Source organism: Coenobita brevimanus, chromosome 22, assembly GCF_032717465.1.
Source record: "Coenobita brevimanus isolate Jiangsu-jjx chromosome 22, ASM3271746v2, whole genome shotgun sequence".
Taxonomy (NCBI): domain Eukaryota; kingdom Metazoa; phylum Arthropoda; class Malacostraca; order Decapoda; family Coenobitidae; genus Coenobita; species Coenobita brevimanus.
The window spans coordinates 34,106,611-34,131,718 of record NC_136975.1 but is presented as its reverse complement, the minus strand read 5'-3'; the positions used below and the strand labels follow the sequence as shown (position 1 = coordinate 34,131,718).

The 25,108-nt window shown below is 42.3% G+C and overlaps 1 protein-coding gene across 3 annotated transcripts in view; it reads right to left on the bottom strand.

Annotated features, from left to right (window-relative positions):
* The window catches only part of LOC145392515 (uncharacterized), a 356,359-nt gene extending 331,584 nt beyond the window's left edge, over positions 1–24,775 (bottom strand). For all 3 annotated transcript variants that reach the window (XM_080266909.1, XM_080266907.1, XM_080266908.1), the window contains exons 1-2: positions 24,672–24,775; positions 2,205–2,270 (exon numbers count right to left, since the gene is read on the bottom strand). In XM_080266909.1, the coding sequence (XP_080123035.1) occupies positions 2,205–2,270; positions 24,672–24,751 (146 nt within the window). In that variant the 5' untranslated portion in view covers positions 24,752–24,775. The remainder of the gene's footprint in view (positions 1–2,204; positions 2,271–24,671) is intronic.
* Positions 24,776–25,108: the final 333 nt, after the last annotated feature.

The window sequence follows — 25,108 nt, the reverse complement described above, 5'->3', positions numbered from 1 at the left end:
GTTGGGAGTGAGTGAGGAACACCAACGTAATATTTTGCATGTTATTGTTTGAAAAAAAAAAAAAAAAAAATTGAGCAGGAAAATTTGGAAGGGGGGTGGGGGGGAGGAAGAGAGGGGGGGGGTGATAGGAGTGGGTGAGGAAGGTCATGGGAGGGGAGGAATGAGGGTGGAATGGGGTAAGAGTGCATAAAAAACTGGAGTTGCCCTACATGGAAGATTTTTTTTCAACTCTGATGGGATATAGCTCATGAACCAGTTGGTCTAAAATGCTCTGGATTGTGACATACGGTGTGTATATTCAAGTTCTAAACCTTGCCATAACACTTTATACGTCTGTAAGAGTCGAAAAATCGGCTCCATGTCCTGATTTTCACTCCTGTAAGGTCGACCGAACTACATATCCTAGAGGTTAATTAGGATAGATAGCTCAGGATGGGCTAAGATGCATCTTACCCTGTGTATGGTGAACCCACCAACAGATAGTTATATTACCATGTATTATTTGATTTCTCATTAACAATCATTATCACTAATAAGGCTTAATTAGCTATTAATTACAGTATTCTACAGAATGTATGAAACAAACAGCATGGGTGAATAACTGCAAGTTTACTAACTTGCCTACAAGCTGCACAAAATAATAAGATTCTCACTTATCAACCCATCATGCCACAAAATAAATTGGTTGCAGGAAAAAATACAATGGAATCCCAACAACCACCTTCACATTTAATACACCCTCATAATTATCACTACACTGCACTACTAGGCCTAATTCCTTGGCACTAATTGTTACCATACGACACTTATAAGCAATGGGGAAGACAGATAAATTCAGCCTGGAATCACCTTTGATGCAACCAGACTCGCAATTAATTATTTATTAAGGGGAACTTTCCTTACATCTAATTGCAGCTGGAGCAGAGGGCATGTGTACAGTTACATTCACATGGCCTGGTGCTAAGCTCAGTTCACTAGAGGTTCGCATGCTTGCAGGCTAAAAGTGGCCGAGGGCGATGGTTCATGAACATTTGAAACAACTTCCTTTGTGCAGGGTAGGAGAAATCTAACTTTCCCTCGAGGGGAAACGAGAGGGAATGCAGGGTGAACCTATGGTTGACACTCCCACCCTCTGGTGAGAAAAATGATATGACCTTTCACTGGTCGGTCAAGAATATTTTGTGTGTGTACTGGCTGACCATTAGAAGTGGTGTAGCTATGACATGTACACAGCATAGGAGAGAACATGAACATGTTACCAATATGAAAACCCCTCTTAGTGACATTAAACCAACAGAACAATGGCATTCTTGTGGAGAAGGTATATGATGACGAGAGAGGGAGTGTACAACAAAAAAGGGGTAAAGGAGTAAAGGGGAAAAGAGGTGCTCAAGGCAACCGTAAATTTCAGTGTGTTTGAAAATTTTATAACTGACCCTTGACATCCTCCTCTTCATGTGTGTGTGTGTGTGTGTGTGTGTGTGTGTGTGTGTGTGTGTGTGTGTGTGTGTGTGTGTGACTTTGTCAGACTATATCCTTGTAGCCCTGACACTGTACTCAGTTTAATACATGAAAAAGTACAGCAAGATTGATGCTACTGCAATATTTAACACTCAATTCAGTTGGATGGCAAGACTCTGAGGGGCACATTTTTCAAAGGCAAGGAAATTTCTTCTATACCATAATGATAAACAGAATGTATTTCATTCATAATAGGTTAAATCAACTCAGGCTAAATCAACTTTACAGGTACATCTCTAGTCATAGGATAATACTGTTGGTTAATGTAACCCCAACAAAACAAGTTTTTTTTTTTTTTTTTTCATTAAAAATGATAAAAACATACAGTTAAATACAAACAAAAACATACAGTTAAATACAAACTTGATTGGCACATGTATCATTATTCTGAATATAATGTGTAACACAGCTACTGCAGTTAGATTCCGAAAACAACTTATTCACAGGCCTCTCCAGAGATAATGCCTTAAAAATACGTATTCCATGATGGACTTCAACTAGGCTCTAGTACTTTTAATTGCTTGGCAGAAATGATGTTTGATGACAAAAATAACCTTAACATTGTGAAACTGACTGGATGAAAGCAATCTATGTCAACTTTATCTGAAAGCATGAGCTGGCCATAATATTATGATTATCATCCACAACATTCAGGCTAGTCAAAAAATAATCCCTTCACTTACCTCAATGATAAAACTTCGACATTTGTCAGCTTCCTCACTACAGATACATCTGACAGCTCACTGCCCCTGAGGATATTAGAAAAATTATGCTGATAAATTAATATAGCTACTGTACATCATTCAAAATTTGGGTCAATATGGATATACAATATTCTACAGGGTTCAACAGAGGGGATCATAAAGGGAAAAAGAAGAAGAAAAAAAATCTAACCATCATCCAATCCATTACAGTTCTATTAAGACTGCAACAGCATGACACTAAGCTACTCAGTCCATATATTTCAGATAACGGTGACCAGTTTCGCACTACCAAGTGACACACTGTAAGAAATAAATTACAGTCAATCCCCGGACTGAAACAACATGGGCAATATGTATCTCTATATAAGATTTTAACACACCAGCCCACCAAGCATCTATTTGCTTGGTAGGCTATGTGGTTATCACCCAGATAGAAAAAAATTTAGCGCAAAGCAGACCTTTGTTATATGACCCAGTGTGCGATGAATTGCTTATACGATGACAAAAAAAGTTAGGACCGTTTTTCAACATAAAATTGAATATTCACGTATACGATGATTATCATTCCGCACGAAGCCTCACTGGTCGATATAAGATCACTATTCTTGCTTATACAATCACCCTCATGCAAGTCTAGCCATTTGCTAGTTCCAAGATGGCATTTGGACTCATCACTATCGGATGTATAAGCATCAGTGAAGGAACAAGTGTGGTGTTGGAGTTCAAGCAGCAAGTGAAGTGCAGTGACGTGAAATACAGTACTGTACGTATATACAGTAACCCCTTTAAGACCCGGACACCCAAAGTCCCGGAGATTTTGGGTTTGGGTCCTTTACTCCAAATCTCATATATTCCCTAAGATATCCGGAAAAAAGGCCATCAGGACGAATGTCCAAAACGATCTGGGATACACACACACACACACACACACACGTCGATATGTGTTCATCCCAATCTAAATTTGACGCGTGGTGATGAACAACTGTGTTTTGGCGCGTAGTTCCGGCAACATCCGCTAGAGCGCCCCTGCATCCTCCCCATCTGCCGCCTATCTACTGTCGTGACTACACGCTCGTCACCATGGCTGCCTACGTGCTCGCTTTTGTGGTGGTGCCCTACCTGCTGCAGGCCCTGCTGATCCTCTGCTGCCTCTTACTCGTGTGTGTGACGATGGCCCCATCACCCAAGAAGAGGAAACAGGCGGTTCTGACTGGAGAAGAAAAGGGACATCTTGGACAAGGTGGAAGTGGGATGGTTTGACCTCCCGCATCCTACACCTACCACAAATTGAATTAGGACCTACACACACAGAACTGCTATGGGAGAGTTGTCTGGCTTTGCTTTGTGTTTCCACCTCTAACAAGTGAATTTTGGGGACAAGAAGTAACTGGCAACTCCTCTGGTGCTGGCAAGAGATGGTGAAACACTCAGCACGTCAGTGCTTGCCCAGAAGCGACAGTGGGAGTATATGTTCCCGTCACTCCAAGCTTGCACCTCTCTCTTTTTTCGTACGCATTACTGTTTGCCCTACTGTTTTCCTAGGGTCGAGTTGTCATGCCTGGAAAGTACTGCTCAAGGGATGAGAGGGTCCGTATCATTGCATGGAGACAGGAGTGTGTCCCTATCAACACGATTTGTGAACATACTGGATGCGCAAATTCAACCATCATGAAGATTCTTGCTGCAGCACGCGGTTTGCCACCTGATGTCGTAACAGAGCACTAGCATGGCAGTGGAAAGAAAAGGACGACTTGCAGAGGTACAGATGCGCTTCTGAAGAGGGAAGTAATCAAGAATCCTCAACTGACAGCGGAAAAATTGAAGAAAATGCATCCCCAGCTGTTACAAGATGTCTCAATTCGAAATATCCAACACCGCTTGCAGAAGGAACTGGGTTTGCCGAGCCTTACCGCAGCCAAGAAACTGCTTCTCACTGACCGCATGAAGAAACAGCGCATTCAGTCTGCCAAGAAGTATGCACACTGTGTCACGGGGTTTTTAATATCACGATAATTTTAGAATAAATGCTTAAATATTATTTAATTGATATTAATATTCAATAATATTGAAGAGCAGGGACAATGATTGTCTTACTAAATCAAACAACGATTACTTTACGCTGGCCTGCTTCGCACGATTCTCTCAGAACGAGAATTTATAAACTTTCTCAACAGTACACAGCAGAGACTAATTACTCACAAATGCTGAATTAGTACTGTTAGCCTCTGGAGAAAGTTACTTCACCCCTGACAATAAATAACTAATACTAATAATAATATCAGGTCCTTGCTGATGCTTAACTCCTATGGCACAACGGATTTTAAGTTAATACAACAAGACTGGTCTAAGTACCAGTTATGAAGGCAAACGTTTATGCAAGCTAGGAGCTATATGGAAAATAAGCTTAATTTGGAGAAATGAAACAAGATTTTACTTTACATTAAGCTCAAGGAAAAGAACTGTTAAATTTATTGATTACAAAAAAATAAATTTAACGTTACATTTCAAATCAAATCAATGAGACGCACTCACTCACTCACACAAAAGCTAAATACTTACGCCTAGGAAAAAACACCTTAACTAAACTCTTAAAACTAGGATTATACAAAAAGGAAATACCGGTCGATGAATGCTATGTATCACCCGGGGGGTGGGAGTTTGGATTAACTGTACTAGTGGAGCTTGGGCGCTAGCTGACCTCTCACACTTCTTGAGCACAGGACCTCTCTCCGTCACAACAAACACTAGACTGAATTCAAAATACATTGTATGGGCAGGACGCACAAGCCACCAGAAGAAGGCGTGGCTAACGGTTTAGGCAAGCAGAGGCGAACGATAAAGAAAACAATAGTATCGCTCAGTAGAGCACTTAGTGACGTGCATTAAATCGGTCACTTTTGAAAGTGACAAATGTTTTGAAAAGTATACTCCGAAATGGAGAGAGAAATGGTTAACTGAGCGATACACAGTGAGTTTTCCACTAATAGTTCGTGGCTTCTCACAAAAGGGAAATGTCGCGAATTGATTCGTGACACACTGGACGTCGGATGAGTGGAGAAAAGTTATGTTTTCTGATGAACACACATTTCAAGTGTTCCAGGTGCGTTCTCCCAAGGTTCGTCGCCCTGCTTCCCGTGGTCGATATGACCCTGCCTACATGGTGCCGACTGTTAAGCACCCACAATCAGTAATGGTATGGGGGTGTTTCTCAGGTGAAAGGGAAAGGGGACGCCTCTACTTTCTTCCTAAGAACTTGATGATGAATGGTGGCCAGTACATTCAAGTTCTGAAAGATCATTTGTTAAACTTTTTTGCTATTCATGGGTGTGACTTTGTCATGCATGATTCAGCTCCATGTCACAAGTCAAGAAAGGTGACAAAATGGCTTCAGGATAATCGGATTGAGGTCCTCAACTGGCCTGGCAACAGTGTGGATCTAAATGTGATAGAAAACTGCTGGGCAAAGGTGAAGAAAATCATGGCAGTGAAGATGACACCCACTCTGAACAACCTTCTGCCCCACTCCCGGTGACGACTAGGGCTGCCTGGAACCACTGTCCGACTCACTTCTTCATTTCTGCAACATTTGTGGCCTTTCCTCCAACTTTCGCTCTGTTGAGCACCACCTCTCCTCTAAACCTCACCTTCTTTTCCTAACCGAGACTCAGCTGTCTGAGGCAACTGACAGCAAACACTTTTCTGTATCCTCCTACTTTATACTCATTTCAAAGCCAAAGGTGGCTGTTGTGTATATATATGCCACAAAGGCATGGGAAGTAATTCCATCTTGTGTAGTGTTGTGTAGTGTTTGTGATAAATGGGTGCACAAATGATGTGGTGGTACTGGAGGTAGTCTGCGAGATAATGCTGATTTTATGTGTGCGGCTTGTCAGGGAAAGCAGGTGGAGATTGTCAGGCATGAAAGGATTGAACTTGCTGGGGAGACTCTTGAGTGTGTGGAAGAGTTTTGTTATTTGGGAGACATTTTATGTGCTGGAGGTAGGGCTGAAGCTAGCTCTGTGGCTAGGGTGAGAAGTGGCTGGAAGAAGTTCAGGGAGCTGTTGTCTCTCCAGACATTCAGAAGACTCTCCCTACGTGCTAAGGGGTCTTTGTATGCAGCATGTGTTAGGAGTGTGATGCTGTATGGTGGTGAGACCTGGGCAGTAAAGGAAGAGGATATTTGTAGGCTCAAATGTACAGAAATGACAATGATTAGGTGGATGTGCAATGCATCCCTGCGTGCAAGGCCTGGGGGGGCTGGGTTTACAATGGAAGAGTTGAGAGGTAGGATGGGGCTGGAGTGTATTGGTGTTGTGATGAGGAGAGGTAGATTGAGATGGTTTGGGCATATGGAGAGGATGGGGGATGATAATTGGGTGCAGAAGGTGAGATGTGTTAATGCTGAGGGTGGGGTTGTGAGGGACAGAGCGAGAAAGACGTGGGACGAGGTCATTAAGTGTGACCTCAGGGTTAAGGGACTGAACAGGGAGGCTGCCACAGATCGTGCAACATGGAGAGCCGCCATTAGGCAACCAAGGGCGAAGCATGGAAGCATGTTGGAGCCTTCAAAAACGAAACGAAACAAACCATTCTGCAGATTCCCTCCAACTCTTGATTCAATCTCTGCAGATACTTTGCCTGTTAATAGTATACACTGTTGGACATTGTTCACTGGCAAATATGGTCGGAGAATGCAGATGGATGGCAGCACGGTCTGAAGTCTTGGTCTCATCTAAAGCGGCACCAACTGGAGAAGTGATAACTGTTTTTCGTGCTCATTGGCATTTCAGAGGAGAAGCTGCATCTGAAAAGGAAGGACCTACTATATCTGTATAACCGTCACCTGTTTCGTCTTCATCACTAGTTGGAATTTCCTCCAGCTCCACTATTTCCTCTCTTACTGCTCAGTGACATTCCTCACACTCTCTCCTCTTCTGTTCAATCTTTGTCTCTCTCTCCATCTTCGTTCTTTCTGGTGGAGTTTGAAGTAAATATCCAGCATAGAGCCTCCTCCCTTTCCCTCACTGGGCCACAAGAAACTCCTTATCCTTATGACTTTTGAGGAGGTCGAAGGCACTCGTGTATGCAATGTCAAAGAGATCTTTCATCTGTTCTTGGAAGTTCTTTCTCCTCTTCACCTATCTTTCTGTATTCCAGCTTTTACTCTTCTCCAACTTTCTCCATTCTTTAGAGAGAGATTTGAATTTGGGGATATGATTCAGTTCCTCAGATACAGGAATGTGAGCTCTCTCCCAAAATCCCCCTTGTTCCTCAGACAGAACACATGCTGAATCCTTTAGTGTTCGTGCCTGTTTGCATCAGGTAGAAAAGTCATGCTAACATTTCTCCAAAAGAAGGCAACTTACTTCCAAGTAGTCTTTCAATTGGTTGGCCAATAAGCCAAATCTTGGTTTAGCTCCTGCTTTTCATTGCTGACACTGACAATTTCACTTCAGTCACAGTATATAAGTACTTAATAATAACTCAAAGGCATATCCCTGAAAAAAAGAAAAAAAAAATATATGGGGTATTGCTAGAATGTAGCCTTCAATGAAATAGGCCTAAAGCAAATACTTTTTTCAAAAAATGAAAAACTTTAGTACCACAAGAATAATTTTCCTTATTAGGCTCAAAATTTGGGTAAGATGCGGCAACAGTATATATCATAAAATTTGGTGTCTCAAGAGTTTACACCCAAACTCACAATATACTGTACACTTCCAGCAAAAAAAATATTCCAAAATTAATTTTCCCCCATAGTAGTATGGACCATCCTAATATAAATAATATACATATACATACATACATTACATAGATCTATCTATCTATCTATCTATCTATTGCCAGACACCTCAATCCCGTTTGGGGTGGCCACAAACAAATCGTCTCCACGTCGCCCTGTCCCCCGCCATTTCACTGACCTGCTCCCAACTCACACCCCCCTCTCTCATATACCTCTCTACCCCATACATACTGTATATATATATATATATATATATATATATATATATATATATATACAGGTAAATATATATGTACTTTATATATATATATATATATATATATATATATATATATATATACAGGTAAATATATATGTACTTTATATATATATATATATATATATATATATATATATATATATATATATATATATATATATATATATATATACACACCGTACATATATGTATATATAGCCAATATATGTATAAATATGTATATATATAGCCAATACCCTCTTCAGGCACAAAATGATCCACAGGTATACATGGCAAGTGATGAGAAGGGTGGGTGGTGAACTGAATGAAAGAAAGGCAATGATTGATTATGTGTGTGTGAATGAAAGGATGCGAAAATGTGTAATGGATGCAAGAGCTTATAGAGGTTGAGGGAGTGGACTTTCTGACCACTACTTGGTGGTGGCCAGAATCAAGGTCCATTTAGCATGGAAAAATAGAAGAAGGGAAGGACGGGAAGAAGAAGTATTTGTAAGGAGAGTGGAAAGGTTACAAGAGGATGAGAAAAAGGCAGAGTATAAGAGACAGGTGGAGGAACGACTGGGTAAATATGAATTGGAGCAGATGGAGGATGTGGGAGGTGTGTGCAGGATATTTACAGAAGAAATATGTGCAGCATGTGATGTTGTGTGTGGGATGAAGAGAAGACGGAGAAGTGTGCAAGGAACAGCGTCGTGGAATAAAGAGGTGAGACAGGCTGTGGCACAAAAGAAGAAAGCATACAATGAATGGATGAGAAATAGGGGCGTGGAAGAAGTTGAGAGGCGGAAGAGAGAGTTATATGTAGAAAGAAAGAGAGAGGTGAAAAGATTAGTAAGAGAGAGAGAGTAAGAGAGTGGATGAGGAATTTGGAACTTGAGTGTAAAGTGGAAGGACTGTAAGAAAATGTTCTGGAAAGAGGTGAAAAGGGTAAGACAGGGTGGAAGTGAAGTTAGCAGGAGAGTGAAAGATAAAAATGGTAGATTACTAGTGGAGAAGACAGAAAAAGTGAGCAGATGGAGAGAACACTTTCAGGAATTGTTGAACATAGACGATGGAAGTAAACCGAGTATATGTGGCTGGGGAATGGCTGGGAGAAGGAGGGAGGTGAGAAGACAGGAAGAAATCAATAGGATAGAAGTTGTGGAAGCAATGAAGAAAGTTAAATTGGGGAAAGCCCCAAGAATTGATGAAGTGTGTGGTGAATTGCTGAAGTATGAGGGAGAGATAGTAGTAGAATGGATGTGGAAAATGTGCAGATTGGCCTGGGAGGAAGGTATAGTCCTGGAGGATTGGAAGTCAGGTATAATTATTCCCTTGTACAAAGGAAAGGGGGAAAAAGAAGTGTGTGGTAATCATAGGGGCATCTGTCTTCTTAGTATAATAGGAAAAGTGTATGGTGGGATACTTATTGACAGAGTTAGAGAAAGAACAGGGGAATTAGTGGGAGAAGAACAGGGAGGTTTTAGGAAGGGAAGAGATTGTGTAGATCAGATATTCATTCTTAGATCTTTAGTGGAAAAGTTTCTAGAGAAGGGAAAGAAGTTGTATGCGGCTTTCATGGATTTGGAGAAAGCATATGACAGGGTGGATAGACAAGGATTGTGGAAAGTATTAAGACTATATGGAGTAGATGGGAAGTTGTTGAATGCGGTGAAGAGTATGTATGATTGTGCTAAGGCTGCAGTGCATGTGGAAAGTGAACTGAGTGAATTTTTCACTTTGAAGGTTGGGTTGAAACAGGGATGTGTCATGTCTCCATGGCTGTTCAATCTGTACATGGATGGGGTAATAAAAGAGGTACAAGGTAGAGTAGTGGATGTTGGAGTGGCCCTGGTGAGAGAGGGTAGTGTTTGGAAACTCCCTGTACTGTTGTTTGCAGACGATACTGTGTTGTTGAGCAAAGACGAAGGAGAGCTGCAAGGCTTGGTGGATGAACTTGGGAGTGTGTGTAAGAAATGGAATCTAAAGATGAATGTAGGGAAGAGTAAAGTAATGGTCTTTGAGAGAGGTGAAGTCAGTGAATGTACAGCAAGGTTGGATGGTGAGGAATTGGAAAATGTGAGTATGTTTAAGTACTTGGGTAGTGTGATGAGTAAGGATGGAGGTTTGGAGGGTGAAGTGCTTGAAAGGGTACAGCAGGGAAGAAAGGTTGCTGGTTCCTTGAAAGCAGTGGTAAGAAGCAGGGAAGTGAGCATGGAAGTGAAAAAGTTACTACATGACAGTATTGTGATACCAACTTTACCGCATGGAAGTGAAGCGTGGACGTTGCTGAAAGGACACAAGTCAAGAGTGAGAGCAGTGGAAATGAGTTATTTAACCCCTCCGTGGCCGAAGGCCTGGAATTTTCCGTGTACCCCAGGCCAACGCCGGGGCCATTTATTGAAGTTTTGAAAATTGATTTTTTTTTCTTGCCATATTGAGGAGAAAGTTCAGATGCACCTAACAGTGCAAATCCCAGCTTCCTAGACGCATTTTGTGGCTTGCAATGAAGCGCGGATGTTGCAGAAATATCGGCAACAGATATCGCCGCCCACGGGCACTGCCACATCGCAACTGGGCAGGTGTTGATATTTTTTTTTTTACCTCCCAAAACAATGCGAATGGTGCTGAAATGTTATGCATATATGAGATAAGATTATATCGAATGATTCAGTACATAATCTATTAGGAATGGCTGGAAAAAAAAAATTTTATGAATACATTTTCACCTTTTTTATATAAAATATGTTTATGGTAGTTTAAAGTTATTTTTTACGTTATCGTTGTGCCCATGCTTGGAAAAGGGAGCGAAAGAGTTGAAATTTCAGTCCTAAATGAGAAAACTGCACGTCCTCCAAGGCTAGACTCTGCTACGGGAGAATAAAGTGGAGGGTCAGTTTGATTAGCAGTAAGGAAGTTGAGTTGCAACTTCCAGCTCCCACACCACGAGCATGGCTAAAAATAGAATCGTAATGCAGTTTCAGAACGAAGAATATGTCTAATTATTACGAATACAGATACAAAGCAGAAATAAATACTGTACGTTTAGAGATGGGGAATAACATACTTTTTCCGTCATAACATGTTCATCTTTCTCTATCATTTTACGTTCATCTTTATCATTTTACCATGTAAACAGGATGGTTGTGTGTGGTTGTGTGTGTTTTGCAAGGGAGGAAAAAGATTGTATTTTCTTTTCTGAGTCGAGATAATGGGTGTAACTTTTTTTTTTTTTTTATGCGAGGAAGAAGGAACCAAAGGCCATGAGCCCGCAGTAACAGTTCCCTCCAAGAGAAAAACAAAATACAATAGAGAGCCAAATTCAAGATCCGATCATTTTGAGATGCCTGGACACACTGTGTTTGAAAGACTGGAGATCATAGGCAGCAGGAAATACAGACAGAGGGAGACAGTTCCAGAGCTGACCTGTTGCATAAATGAAAGACTGGGAGTAATAGTTAACTCTTGCATTAGAGAGCTGGACAGAAAAGGGATGAGAGTTTGCTGCCAGACGGGTGCTACACACCCGTCATAAGGTGGAGAAATGCAAGCAGACAGTTCAGAGGAGCAGTGACCATTAAAATAGCGATAGAAAAGAGATAAAGATGCAACAGTGCGACGAAGAGACAGAGGTTGAAGGGAGTCAGTAAGAGGAGAAGAGTTAATGAGACAAAAAGCCTTTGACTCCACCCTATTGAGAAGGGCTGTATGTGGGGAGCCTCCCCACACATGAGAGTTGTACTCCACACAGGGGCGGATAAAACCCCTGTATAGAGTCAACAATTGTGCAGGGGTAAAGAAAGAGCGGAGTCGGTTTAGCACACCCAATCTCTTGGAAGCAGATTTTACAAGAGATGTAATATGATCTTTCCAAGATAAGTCCCGAGAGAATGAAACCCCAAGCATGTGCAAGGATGATGCAGGATTAAGCTGAATATTATTAAACATTAATGGGTATACCTGTGGAAGATTTTGTCGGGTTGATAGGTGTAAGAACTGAGTCTTAGATGCATTAAATACAACCATATTATTTTTACCCCAGTCAGAGATACAAGCCAAGTCAGAAATTAGGTGTGCCATAGCCTCATCCCTTGTTTGTTGAAGCAACTGTTGAGATGGGCGTTGCGGGAACCGAATGGAAAGGTGAAGGGTGGAGTCATCAGCGTATGAGTGGATAGGGTTAGATGTACAGCTTACAAGATCATTGATGAATAAAAGGAAGAGAGTTGGTGATAGGACAGAGCCCTGAGGAACACCACTGTTGATAGATGTAGGAGAAGAACGATGGCCATCTACAACAGCGGCTATTGAACGACCAGAAAGGAAGCTAGCGATGAGGCACAGATAGAAGGATAGAAACCGTAGCAGGGCAGTTTGGAAATTAAAGATTTATGCCAGACTCGATCGAAAGCCTTCGAGATGTCAAGTGCAATGGCAAAGCTTTTGCCAAAGTCCCAAAAGGAGGATGACCAGGAGTCTGAAAGGTAGGTGAGAAGATCGCCAGTGGAGTGTCCCTGACGGAACCCATACTGACGATCGGAAAGAAGGTTGTGATAGGAAAGATGCCTTAAAATTTTTCTATTGAGAATTGACTCGAAAACTTTTGAAATACAGGACGTTAAAGCAATTGGACGATAGTTGGAGGGTTGGTAGTGGTCACCCTTCTTTGGGACTGGCTGAATGAGAGCAAACTTCCAGCAAGAAGGAAAGGTACAAGTTGACAGACAAAGGCGAAAGAGTTTGCCTAGGCAGGATGTAAGCACAGAAGCACAGTTCTTGAGAACAACAGGAGGGACCCCATCATGCCCATATGCCTTGTTAGTACTGAGGCCAGTGATGGCAGAAGATACATCAACTGAAGAAATTTTAATGTCAGCCATGAGGAAGTCAGAGGGGGGAAGTGATGGAGGAACAGCACCGGAATCGTCTAAGGTGGAATTGGAGGAGAAAGTCTGTGCGAAGAGATCTGCTTTATCAGTAGAAGAAATAGCTACAGAACCATCAGAGTAGAAAAGAGGAGGGAAGGATGATGAGGTAAAGTTGTTAGAAAGATTTTTGGCAAGGTGCCAGAAGGAGCGGGAAGAATTCGAGTTGGAGAGTTGAGAGCATTTAGTAAGTATGAAATTATTTTTTGTAGAGCGAAGAACAGACTTAGCACGATTCCGGGCAGAAACGTAAAGATGATGTGATTCAGGGGTGGGTTGGCTCCGGTACCTTTTGTAGGCCCTCTCCTTGTTGCGGACAGCATTAGACCAAGCGTGATTAAACCAAGGCTTTCTTGCGTTAGTCAAAGGATATGAGAAAGGAATGTATGCTTCCATGCCCGAAAGAATAACCTCCGTAATGCGCAAGGCACACTCAGATGGCTCCCGGCCACGGAAGCAATAATCATTCCAGGGAAAATCAAAGAAGTACTGCTTGAGGGCCTCCCAGTCCACAGCTCCAAAATGCCACAGACGACGTTTCCCTGGAGGGTCCATAGGCCGTACCGGAGTGATAGGACAGGTTAAGGTAATAAGGTTGTGATCGGAGGAGCCCAACGGAGAGAAAAGTTTAAAAGAGTAAGCAGAAGGATTAGTTGTGAGGAAGAGGTCAAGTATGTTGGAGCTCTCTCCAAGGCGGTCAGGGATACGGGTAGGGTGCTGTACAAGCTGCTCTAGGTCATTAAGGATAGAAAAGATGTAGGCTTGTTCACCAGGTGGATCCGTGAAAGGAGAGGAGAGCCAAAGGTGGTGGTGAACATTGAAATCTCCTAGAATGGAGATTTCAGAGAAAGGAGAAATGGATAGAATGTGTTCCATCGTAGAAGTAAGACAGTCGAAGAATTTTTGATAGTCAGTAGAATTAGGGGATAAGTAAACAGCACAGATATATTTAGTCAGAGAATGACAGGAAAGCCGAAGCCAGAGTGTAGAGAATTCAGAAGAATCGAGTTCAGGAACATGAGAGCAAGATAAGTCGTTGCGTATATATACACAACAGCCACCTTTGGCTTTGAAATGAGTATAGAGAAAGTAGGAGGATACAGAAAAGGGTTTGCTGTCAGTTGCCTCACACAGCTGAGTCTCCGTTAGAAAAAGAAGGTGAGGTTTAGATGAGCAGAGGTGGTGCTCAACAGAGCGAAAGTTAGAGGAAAGGCCGCGAATGTTGCAGAAATGAAGAAGAAGAGAGTCAGACAGTGGTTCCAGGCACCTCGAGTCGTCATCGGGAGAGGGGCGGATGGTGGGGGCATTTATGGTCCCCCCCCCCCTTGGGACTCCGAGGCTGTGTGTTGTGACGCCATGATTTTTGATTTTTGGAAAAGGAAGTGTAGTGTGTACTGTGCACGTAGTTTGGTGTAGATAGTTAGAGAAATTTGTACTGGAGAGCATGCTGGCCTACTCTCTGTGTAACTGAGACACTGAAAAAGTTCAGCAAAGGGGGATGGTCAGGAACTAGTCCTGAGGGCTGATGAAACAGGAGCTCCAGCACTCCCTGTCATCAGCTTTCCATCCACCTCGGGAGTACTGCCCTGCTCGACTGGTGCTACAGTCTACTATGTGTGTTTAGGCATGGCCACGAGTGAAAAAATCGTACATCCACTCGTCACAACAGCAGGTGGTGAACTGACGGATGATACATGAGAGGGTGAAGTCAGGGTCAGTCTCATGTCCCAGATTTTCGTTCACTTCCCGAAAGTTTTTACGGTTTTCTACAAGTTGCATTGCATCATATGATCGAAACCATTACAGCAAACCTGAGCAAATAGGTAAAGATACCAAGACAAAAATGTATTTTTCTGTTATTATCATGTCTTTTTTGTATGTGCTTGTATTACTTCATAATCATAAACAGGTGGTTGTGTGTGTTTTGCAAGAGAGGACAAAGATGATATGCTCTGCCTGGGTCAAGATAATGGGTGTAGTTGTGCTTGTTAAGGCATGGCCAGGAGCGAAATAATAAAAAATCCACTTATCACAGCAGCAGGCTCTGAACTGCTGGATGGGGTGTATGGGAGTGTAGTGTAGGTCAGTGTGCAGACATTCAGAACGTCCATTCACTTCCCAAAAATTTTTGCAGTTTCTTACAGGCCGCGCTCAAACGACGCCGGCGGCCACGGAGGGGTTAAGAGGAGCCTGTGGAGTCATATGGAGAGACAGGCTGACGAATGAGGATATAAAGGAGCATTGTGGTGTGGATGTGGATGTGATAGGAAGCGTTAGGAGGAATACACTGAGGTGGTTTGGCCATGTGGAGAGGATGGAGGGTGAAAGACTGACGAAGAGAGTGTATGTGAGCGAAGTGGAGGGGGAAGAGGGAGGGGGAGGCCAAGGATGAGATGGAGGGATGGGGTGGAGAGGTATATGGGAGAGGGGGGTGTGAATTGGGAGAGGGGCAGTGAAATGGCGGGGGAAAGGGCAACGTTGAGGCGATTTGTTTGTGGCCACCCCAAATGGGATTGAGGTGTCTGGCAATAGATAGACAGATATATATGTACAGTAATCCCTCCACTATCTGATGTAACAGAGCCAAAAGCATGTCTGGAAAGTGGTCCCGTCTGGAAAGTGGGCCCCTGCCTGCTGGACTGGTACTTAAGAACCCTAACCCAGCCTAACTTGAATGCCACCTAAATAACTCCCTACCAGACATGCATAGCACCTATTTAAACCTATTTAAGACCCTATTCACACCAATAATGGACATAAAGCATGAAACAAATGAAAAGGAGCCAGAGAATAAGGAATTAGAAGTGGTTATGGAAAATATTTAGCAGTGTACAGGGTACTTATAGCACATCGGTGGCTGCCTCCTCTAAGGCTCTGGTAGTGGTGAAAATGTTCTTGAAGCACGTACAGCAATCCAGTGTTGTGTTACACTTAATTCTCTGCACTGTGAGTTATAATTGTTTAACACCACACATTCTGTTCTTAATTGCGCCACGCCAGTTTCAATCACCAGTTTCAACCGCCACTTTAAACTCCACACTTAATCCTTTGCACTCTTAATTCTAATTTCTTAACACTGCACGTCACTGTAAATTCCCATATGGTCTAGTGGCTTAGTGGCGAGGTATCGCAGTTTATTCACTGTTTATTCACAAAAACGAGTACGTGCGACATCCACTGCGATGAACATCCACCCTCTACGGTGGTTAGGCAGTAACTGGAGAGCAGGGAAGGAAGGAAGGGGTGAAGGGATGCATAAACAACAGCTGTTTGGTGTCATGCAGTGCCGTGTGGCAATTTCAAATGACAGGTGGGAAAAAATTCGGATTTTGGGGGGATTTCTATTTTTGGCCATTTTTGGGTTTGAAAAGTCAAGGCCCACTATGTCTGGTAAGTGGGGAGTCCAGAAAGTACAGGGATTACTGTATATATATATATATATATATATATATATATATATATTCATTCATTCATTGCCAGACGCCATGTATGCCAAATGGGGTGGCCAAGGGCTTAGAGTTAATTGTTTTACAGGGAGGGGCACTAATCCTCCACCAACCCCACTTGACACGTAGGGAGAACGTTATGTCAACAGCATCTGGCGTTCCCAGGCGGTCACCCATCCAAGTACTAACCAGACCCAACTTTGCTTATATATATATATATATATATATATATATATATATATATATATATATATATATATATATATATATATATATATATATATATATATATATATATATATATATATATATATATATATATATATATATATATATATATATATATATATATATATATATATATATATATATATATATATATATATATATATATATATATATATATATATATATATATATATATATATATATATATATATATATATATATATAAATATATATATATATATATATATATATATATATATATATATATATATATATTTTAAGTAAATCATTGCCACACGCCATGTATCCCAAACGGGGTGGTCAAGGGCTTAGAGTTAATTGTTTTACAGGGAGGGGCACTAATCCTCCACCAACCCTACTTGACACGTAAGGAGAACGTTATGCCAACAGCATCTGGTGTTCCCTGGCGGTCACCCATCCAAGTACTAACCAGACCCAACTATATATATATATATATATATATATATATATATATATATATATATATACTGTATATATACTGTATATATATATATATATATATATATACAAATATATATATGTATATACTGTATATATATTATATAAATATATATATACGGTATATATATATGTATACAGTACCCTCGCGTCCAACACGATTCGGGTCCAGCACGGAGAGCAATTAATTAGTATTATTTAATACGATTTAATTACTGCAACATGAGTGTGTTAGCATAACACGCACAGAGCTCCGAGAAGTGGGCGAAATCCGCAAGAGTTCACTCTAGCACGATCAACCCCGGTCCAACACGGTCATACTGGACATTCCCATGATGATGATAGCCAATGAAAACTTCTGATCAAGTAGCCTTCCCCGCCCGCTATCGTGACGTGATCGTGATGCCGCCCAATTAAAAACGCTTCTGGTGTCACGTGATGTTTTGTTTACATTTCTCCCGCCACAGCGCCACTCAGTCGCATAATTGCATTGGAAGGTGCTTTTTTCTTGCTGCATTTTCTGCCCCTGTTACTGCATTTTACCCTGCTCATGATGCCTAGGAAGCCTTCTCAGAACCCCAAGAAGCGTCGGCACCTCCCTCAGGCCACCAAGCTAGAAAGCATCGAGAGGAAGAAGAAAGGGGAGAGGAAAGTTGACATTGCCAAGGCCTACGACATGAATGAAGCCAACGTCAGGACCATAATAAAAAACCAAGACAAGATCCTGGCAGCCGAAGGCTATCACACGGCACTTCATACCAGGTTTGCCGAGGATACGATGGTAAATTGGAACGGTAACGTGGTAAAATTGCCGACGATACCACGAGCATTTGGAATTCATCTGGATGGATTCCTGCCGAGGATACAACGGGCAAAACAGTGTGACCAAAACCCAGGCGGCTCAACAGAGAATATATCGTACTACAGCACTGAACATTTAGCCTGACACTGAATACATATTAATATTTTAGAATAAATATCAATCGTTTTGAAACCCTTCTCATCGGCGTGCGTACCAGTTTATAAACAAAGTTGCTTCTCCTTATTCTCTACCGAGTCAGCGACAGCGATCACTTTCCACAGTCACGAGACGGGGCTCTGGCAACAGTGTGAGAAGCATGCACTTTGCTGAGGATTACAGTGTTGGGACAGGCAGAAGCAGGACCTTCCATGGCTGTGGACGAAGAGAGTGATTCTGAGTGTGATTTCGAAGGATTTATGAGGGAGGTTGAGGAGGAGCAACAGCCATTACCCGCTATTGACGCCAGCAGCCATCCTCCGGGGACCCAGTAGGACTACCTACAGCCCTGGATACCACCTTCCATTCCCAGCAAGCCCACCAACACTATCCTAAAAGGTTAGTTATCATTCATAGCACAGTACCATTTATTATAATTACAATAGTACCAATATATGTATAGGTATATGGTAGGTATTTAGGGTGACTTTTCCGAGGGTTGCTGACATAATTCATTTTTCCCCATAAGCTCTATTGTTAGTCCAACACGTTTTTGGTCCAACACGTGACCCATGCATGACAATATTACCGTGCTGGATGCGAGGGTACTGTATATATATATATATATATATATATATATATATATATATCTATCTATCTATTGCCAGACGCCTCAATCCCGTTCGGGGTGGCCACAAACAAATCGCCTCCATGTCGCCCTGTCCCCCACCATTTCACTGCCCTGCTCCCAACTTACATCCCCCTCTCTCATATACCTCTCCACCCCATCCCTTCATCTCATTCTCAGTGTCCCCCTCCCTCTCCCCCCCTCCATCTCACTCACATACACTCTCTTCATCAGTCTTTCACCCTCCATCCTCTCCACATGGCCAAACCACCTCAGTATATTCCTCCTAACTCTTCCAATCACATCCACATCCACACCACAATGCTCCTTTATATCCTCATTTGTCAGCCTGTCTCTCCATGGGACTCCACAGGCTCCTCTTAAATAACTCATTTCCACTGCTCTCACTCTTGACTTGAGCCCTTCCAGCAACATCCAAGCTTCACTTCCATACGGTAAGAGTTGGTATCACAATACTGTCATGTAGTAACTTTTTCACTTCTATGCTCACTTCCCTGTTTCTTATCACTGCTTTCAAGGAAACAGCAACCTTTCTTCCCTGCTGTGCCCTTTCAAGCACTTCACCCTCCAAACCTCCATCCTTACTCATCACACTACCCAAGTACTTAAACATACTCACATTATCCAATTCCTCACCATCCAACCTACCTGTGCATTCACTGACTTCACATCTCTCAAAGACCATCACTTTACTCTTCCCTACAGTCACCTTTAGATTCCATTTCTTACACACACTCCCACACTCATCCACCAAGCCTTGCAGCTCTCCTTCGTCTTCACTCAACAACACAGTATCATCTGCAAACAACAGTACAGGGAGTTTCCAAACACTACCCTCTCTCACCAGGGCCACTCCAACATCCACTACCCTACCTTGTACCTCTTCTATTACCCCATCCATGTACAGATTGAACAACCATGGAGACATGACACATCTCTGTTTCAACCCAACTTTCAAAGAGAAAAATTCACTCAGTTCACCATCCACATGCACTGCAGCCTTAGCACCATCATACATACTCTTCATCGCATTCAACAACTTCCCATCTGCTCCATATATTCTTAATACTTTCCACAATCCTTGTCTATCCACCCTGTCATATGCTTTCTCCAAATCCATGAAAGCCACATGCAACTTCTTTCCCTTCTCTAGAAACTTTTCCACTAAAGATCTAAGAATGAATATCTGATCTACACAACCTCTTCCCTTCCTAAAGCATTCCTGATCTTCTCCAACTAATTCCTCTGTTATTTCCCTAACTCTGTCAATAAGTATCCTACCATATACTTTTCCAATTATACTAAGAAGACAAATGCCCCTAAGATTACCACACACTTCTTTTTCCCCATTTCCTTTGTACAAGGGAATAATTATACCTGACTTCCAATCCTCCGGAACTCTACCTTCCTCCCAGACCAATCTGCACATCTTCCACATCCATTCTACTACTATCTCTCCCCCATGCTTCAGTATTTCACCACACACTCCATCAATTTCTGGGGCTTTCCCCAATTTAACTTTCTTCATTTCTTCCACAACTTCTATCCTACTGATTTCTTCCTGTCTTCGCACCTCCCTCCTTCTCTCAGCCATTCCCCAGCCACTTATACACGCATTACTTCCATTCTCTACAGTATGTTCAACAATTCCATAAAGTGTTCTCTCCATCTGCTCACTTTTTCTCCCTTCTCCACTAGTAATCTACCATTTTCTATCTTTCACTCCCCTGCTAATTTCACTTCCACCCTGTCTTACTCTCTTCACCTCTTTCCAGAACACTTTCTTATAGTCCCTCCACTTTACACTCAAATTCCTTCCAAATTCCTCATCCACTCTCTTCTTACTCTCTCTTACTAATCTTTTTACCTCTCTCTTTCTATCTACATATAACTCTCTCTTCCACCTCTGAACTTCTTCCACAGCCCTATTTCTCATCCATTCATTGTATGCTTCCTTCTTTTGTGCCACAGCCTGTCTCACCTCTTCATTCCACCACGGTGTTCCTTGCACACCCCTCCGTCTGCTCTTCCTCCCACACACCACATCACATGCTGCACATATTTCTTCTGTGAATATCCTGCACACACCTTCCACATCCCCCAACTGCTCCAGTTCATATTTGCCCAATCGTTCCTCCACTTCTCTCTTATATTCTGCCTTTTTCTCATCCTCTTGTAACCTTTCCACTCTCCTTGCAAATACTCCTTCTTCCCGTCCTTCCCTTCTTCTATTACTCCATCTTATTTGTATCTTGATTCTGGCCACCACCAAGTAGTGGTCAGAAAGTCCACTCCCCCAACCTCTATAGGCTCTTGCATCCATTACACAACTTTGCATCCTTTCATCCACACACACATGATCAATCATTGCCTTCCTTTCATTCAGATCGCCACCCACCCTTCTCATCAATTGCCATGTATACCTGTGGATCATTTTGTGCCTGAAGAGGGTAATGGCTATCATCAACCCCCTCCCGGCACAAATGTCCACTAACGCACTGCCATTCTCATCTATCTCAGCAGGCACACCCCACTCACCAACTATTCCATCCACCTGCACATTCCCTAATTTACCATTCATATCACTGATCAAAAACACTCTCTCATTCCTTCCAAACTTTTCCATGCACACTTCCACATTTGCCCAGAACTCTTTTCTCACTCTGCTTGCACAATTTTGCGTTGGCGCATACATGCACACAATTGCCCTCATTTGTATTCCAACTTTCAATCTTACCTAAATAATCCTTGACCCAACTGATCCATACTCTCTTATGTTCTTCTTCCATCTTTTACTCACAACTATACACACTCCTTCTTTTGCCCTCTCATTCTCACCTACTCCTGCACATATACCCTATCCATACTCACACTCTCATCTCTCCATTTAGTTTCAGTTTCTCCACATACATCCACTTTCGCACCCTCAAGCACCTGGACAATCTCTCTCTCTTTCACCTCATCATTCGCACCTCTTGCATTCCATGCTCCAATTACCATGTCCTTTGTCCAGTCCTTGGTCATCATCTTTTGGTCAGTCCTTGTCCGAGGCTCCTTGCTTGTCTTTTAGTTTGCTGTTTTCCAGGGAGGGGCACTAACCCTCTGCCAACCCTTTTAGTCACCTTGTACGACAAGCAGGGATACTGAGGGAGTATTCTTGAAAAATCCCCCTACCCCCAGGGGATAAAGTAATGCCTTCGGGAGAGAGTCAAACTCATGTATATATATATACATATATATACAGTACCCTCGCATCCAGTGCACGTTTGTCCAGTACTATTCTCATCCAGTACAGTCAGCAGAAAAATTACATAATTTATTACTGTACGGTACACTCAATCCTCGTAAATCGTGTCAATTTGGGTCTGGACCACTGCCGTGATTTACAAATTCTGCGGTTTATAAGTAATAACTCAAATGAAAAATGAATTTGGGTCTGGACTTTGGCCAACCACCCCCCATAGCACCCTACCTACACCTATCTAGGCACCATCAAACACAAACATACAAATTTAGGAATATTCTGTGCATGTATTTAATGGAAATAAGCAATGTTAAGGGATCTCACCTTAATCTTATGACAATATTGCTTAAGTGAATGGAGTGGGATGGTGTTGGGAAGAACTTAGAACCTCTCAGCATGAGGTGGGGGTGCTCCCTCATGCTGTTCTCCCTTCTCCAGCTCCTCTGCCCCCCTCAGGAAGCCCTCAAAGTCTGCCTCAGAGATGACAGATGCTATGTCATCCACGTCCTCAGTGTGTGAAGGGCCAGGCTGTGGTTCAGGCTCAGCTTCTGCCCTTACCCGGGCAAAATAGTGGGTGACAAGTTCCTGATGTTTCTCATTAACTCTGCAGCATTAATGTGCACATTTGCCACCAGAGATGGGTGGTGATTGGTTGTTGGGTTGCGATTTTCAAATTGAATGCCGCAGTTTACGATTCTCCTTGGAAAAGGCCCACTTTGGTGCCTAGATCCGCGATTTTCGTGACTTAACAGCGATTTAAGGGTGCCAGCAGTCTGACAGCCACTTAGCCATGATTTATAAACACGCAATTTACGAGGATTGAGTGTAGTACTTTACGAATTTGTTGGACTAGTACGGATTGGCCGCTCAAAGCGGGCCAAAGCCGAAGAGTTCTTCTCTAGTACCCTCAATCCTCGTAAATCACGGCAATTTGGGTCTGGACCACTGCCGTGATTTATGAATAATAACTCATGTGAAAAATTAATTTGGGTCTGGACTTTGGCCAACCCGCCCCCACAGCACCCTACCTACACCTATCTAGGCACCACCAAACACAAACATACAAATTTAGGAATATTCAGTGAATGTATTAAATAGAAATAAGCAATGTTAAGGGATCTCACCTTAATCCTACGACAAAATTGCTTAAGTGAATGGAGTGGGGTGGTGTTGGAAAGAACTTAGAACCTCTCAGCATGAGGTGATTCTGAAGAGGGAAGTAATCAAGAATCCTCGACTGACAGCAGCAGAATAAAAGAGAATGCATCCCCAGCTGTTACAAGACGTCTCAGTTCAAACTATCCAACACCACTTGCAGAAGGAGCTGAGCTTGCCAAGCAGCACTGCAGCCAAGAAACCGCTTCTCACTGACCGCATGAAGAAGCAGTGCATTCAGTGTGCCAAGAAGTATGCACACTGGATGTCGGATGAGTGGAGAAAAGTTATGTTTTCTGATGAAAGCACATTTCACGTGTTCCAGGTGCGTTCTCCCAAGGTTCGTCGCCCTGCCTGCCGTAGTTGATATGACCCTGCTTACATGGTGCCGACTGTTACGCACCCACAATCAATAATGGGATGGGGATGTTTCTCTGGTGAAATGGGAAGGGGAGGCCTCTACTTTCTTCCTAAGAACTTAATGGTAAATAGTGGCTGGTACATTCAAGTTTTGAAAGATCATTTGTTAAACTTTTTTGCTCTTCATGGGTGCAACTTTGTCATGCATGATTCAGCTCCATGTCACAAGACAGGAAAGGTGACAAAATGGCTTCAGGATAATCGGCTTGAGGTCCTCGACTGGCCTGGCAACAGTCCGGATCAAAATCCGATAGAAAACTGCTGGGCAAAGATGAAGAAAATCACGGCAGAGAAGAAGACACCCAATCTGAACCACCTCAAGACTGAACTAACAAATGTTTGGTGCAAAGATTACTTTAGAGATCTAAGTTATTCCATGCCAAAATGCATCCAACTGGTCCTGAAAAATAAGGGAGACATGATTTCATATAAACGAATGGCATTTCATGAACATACATTGTGATATACTATGATTTCTGTGTTTTTTAATACCTTGTGGGGGGAGGTCCTATGTCAGTTTGTTGTAGCTGTACGTGAGACACCGAGAATTTCAATACTTTTGGAGATGGGAATATTAAGCTAGCGGTGCCAATGATGAATACAGTATGTATAATAACAAATGTAGGGATTAGGACCTGGAGGCAACACCTGTTAACAGGTAACTTTATGGTAGCTGTGGTTACAATGTAGCTACCTTGGGTTAAGCGCTATATATAATTCACACCTAAATGATTCCACAATCTTTCAGTACCAGCACGCACAACAGCTAACAACATTTAACACAAACATAATTGATATCTCTGCATTAAGGTAAACTGTATTAGGATACAGGTTACCAGCAAGACGAAAAAAAAAAAAAAAATATGGGCTCAACTGCAGAGGCGGTGATTTGAGTCAGACCACAGCTGTGTCTTATGTATCACATTTAACACATTTCACTTAAAATTAGAGAGTACTAACCAACAGTTCAGCTTTCTGACGTTATGTAAATCCGATCCCTTTGATCTAGCAACAACCATGTCTTCTGTTAATTTCACCATCTTGATTAAATACGGCGGGCCCCAACCTTACCCATACGTCCACCTTCACCACAACACCTGGAGCTAGTGCAGGGTTATTCGTTGTCGACAAATCCTAGTGGAAAAATCGAACTTTACTGTTGGATTTCGATTCAAATTTTAATTAATTAAAAGCAATCATGCATTGCATATTATTTCAATTATTGAAATGAGTTGTTATATTCATTATCCTGTCTTGTTTATCCATCTTCAGGTGGGATGAGAACGTCCAGAACAACAAAGCAAGAGGGAAAAAATGATAGAGAACTAATCAAAACTCAAAGAAATGGGTCACACACTCATTCACTCACCAACAGACAGGTTGGTCTACACCCTTAC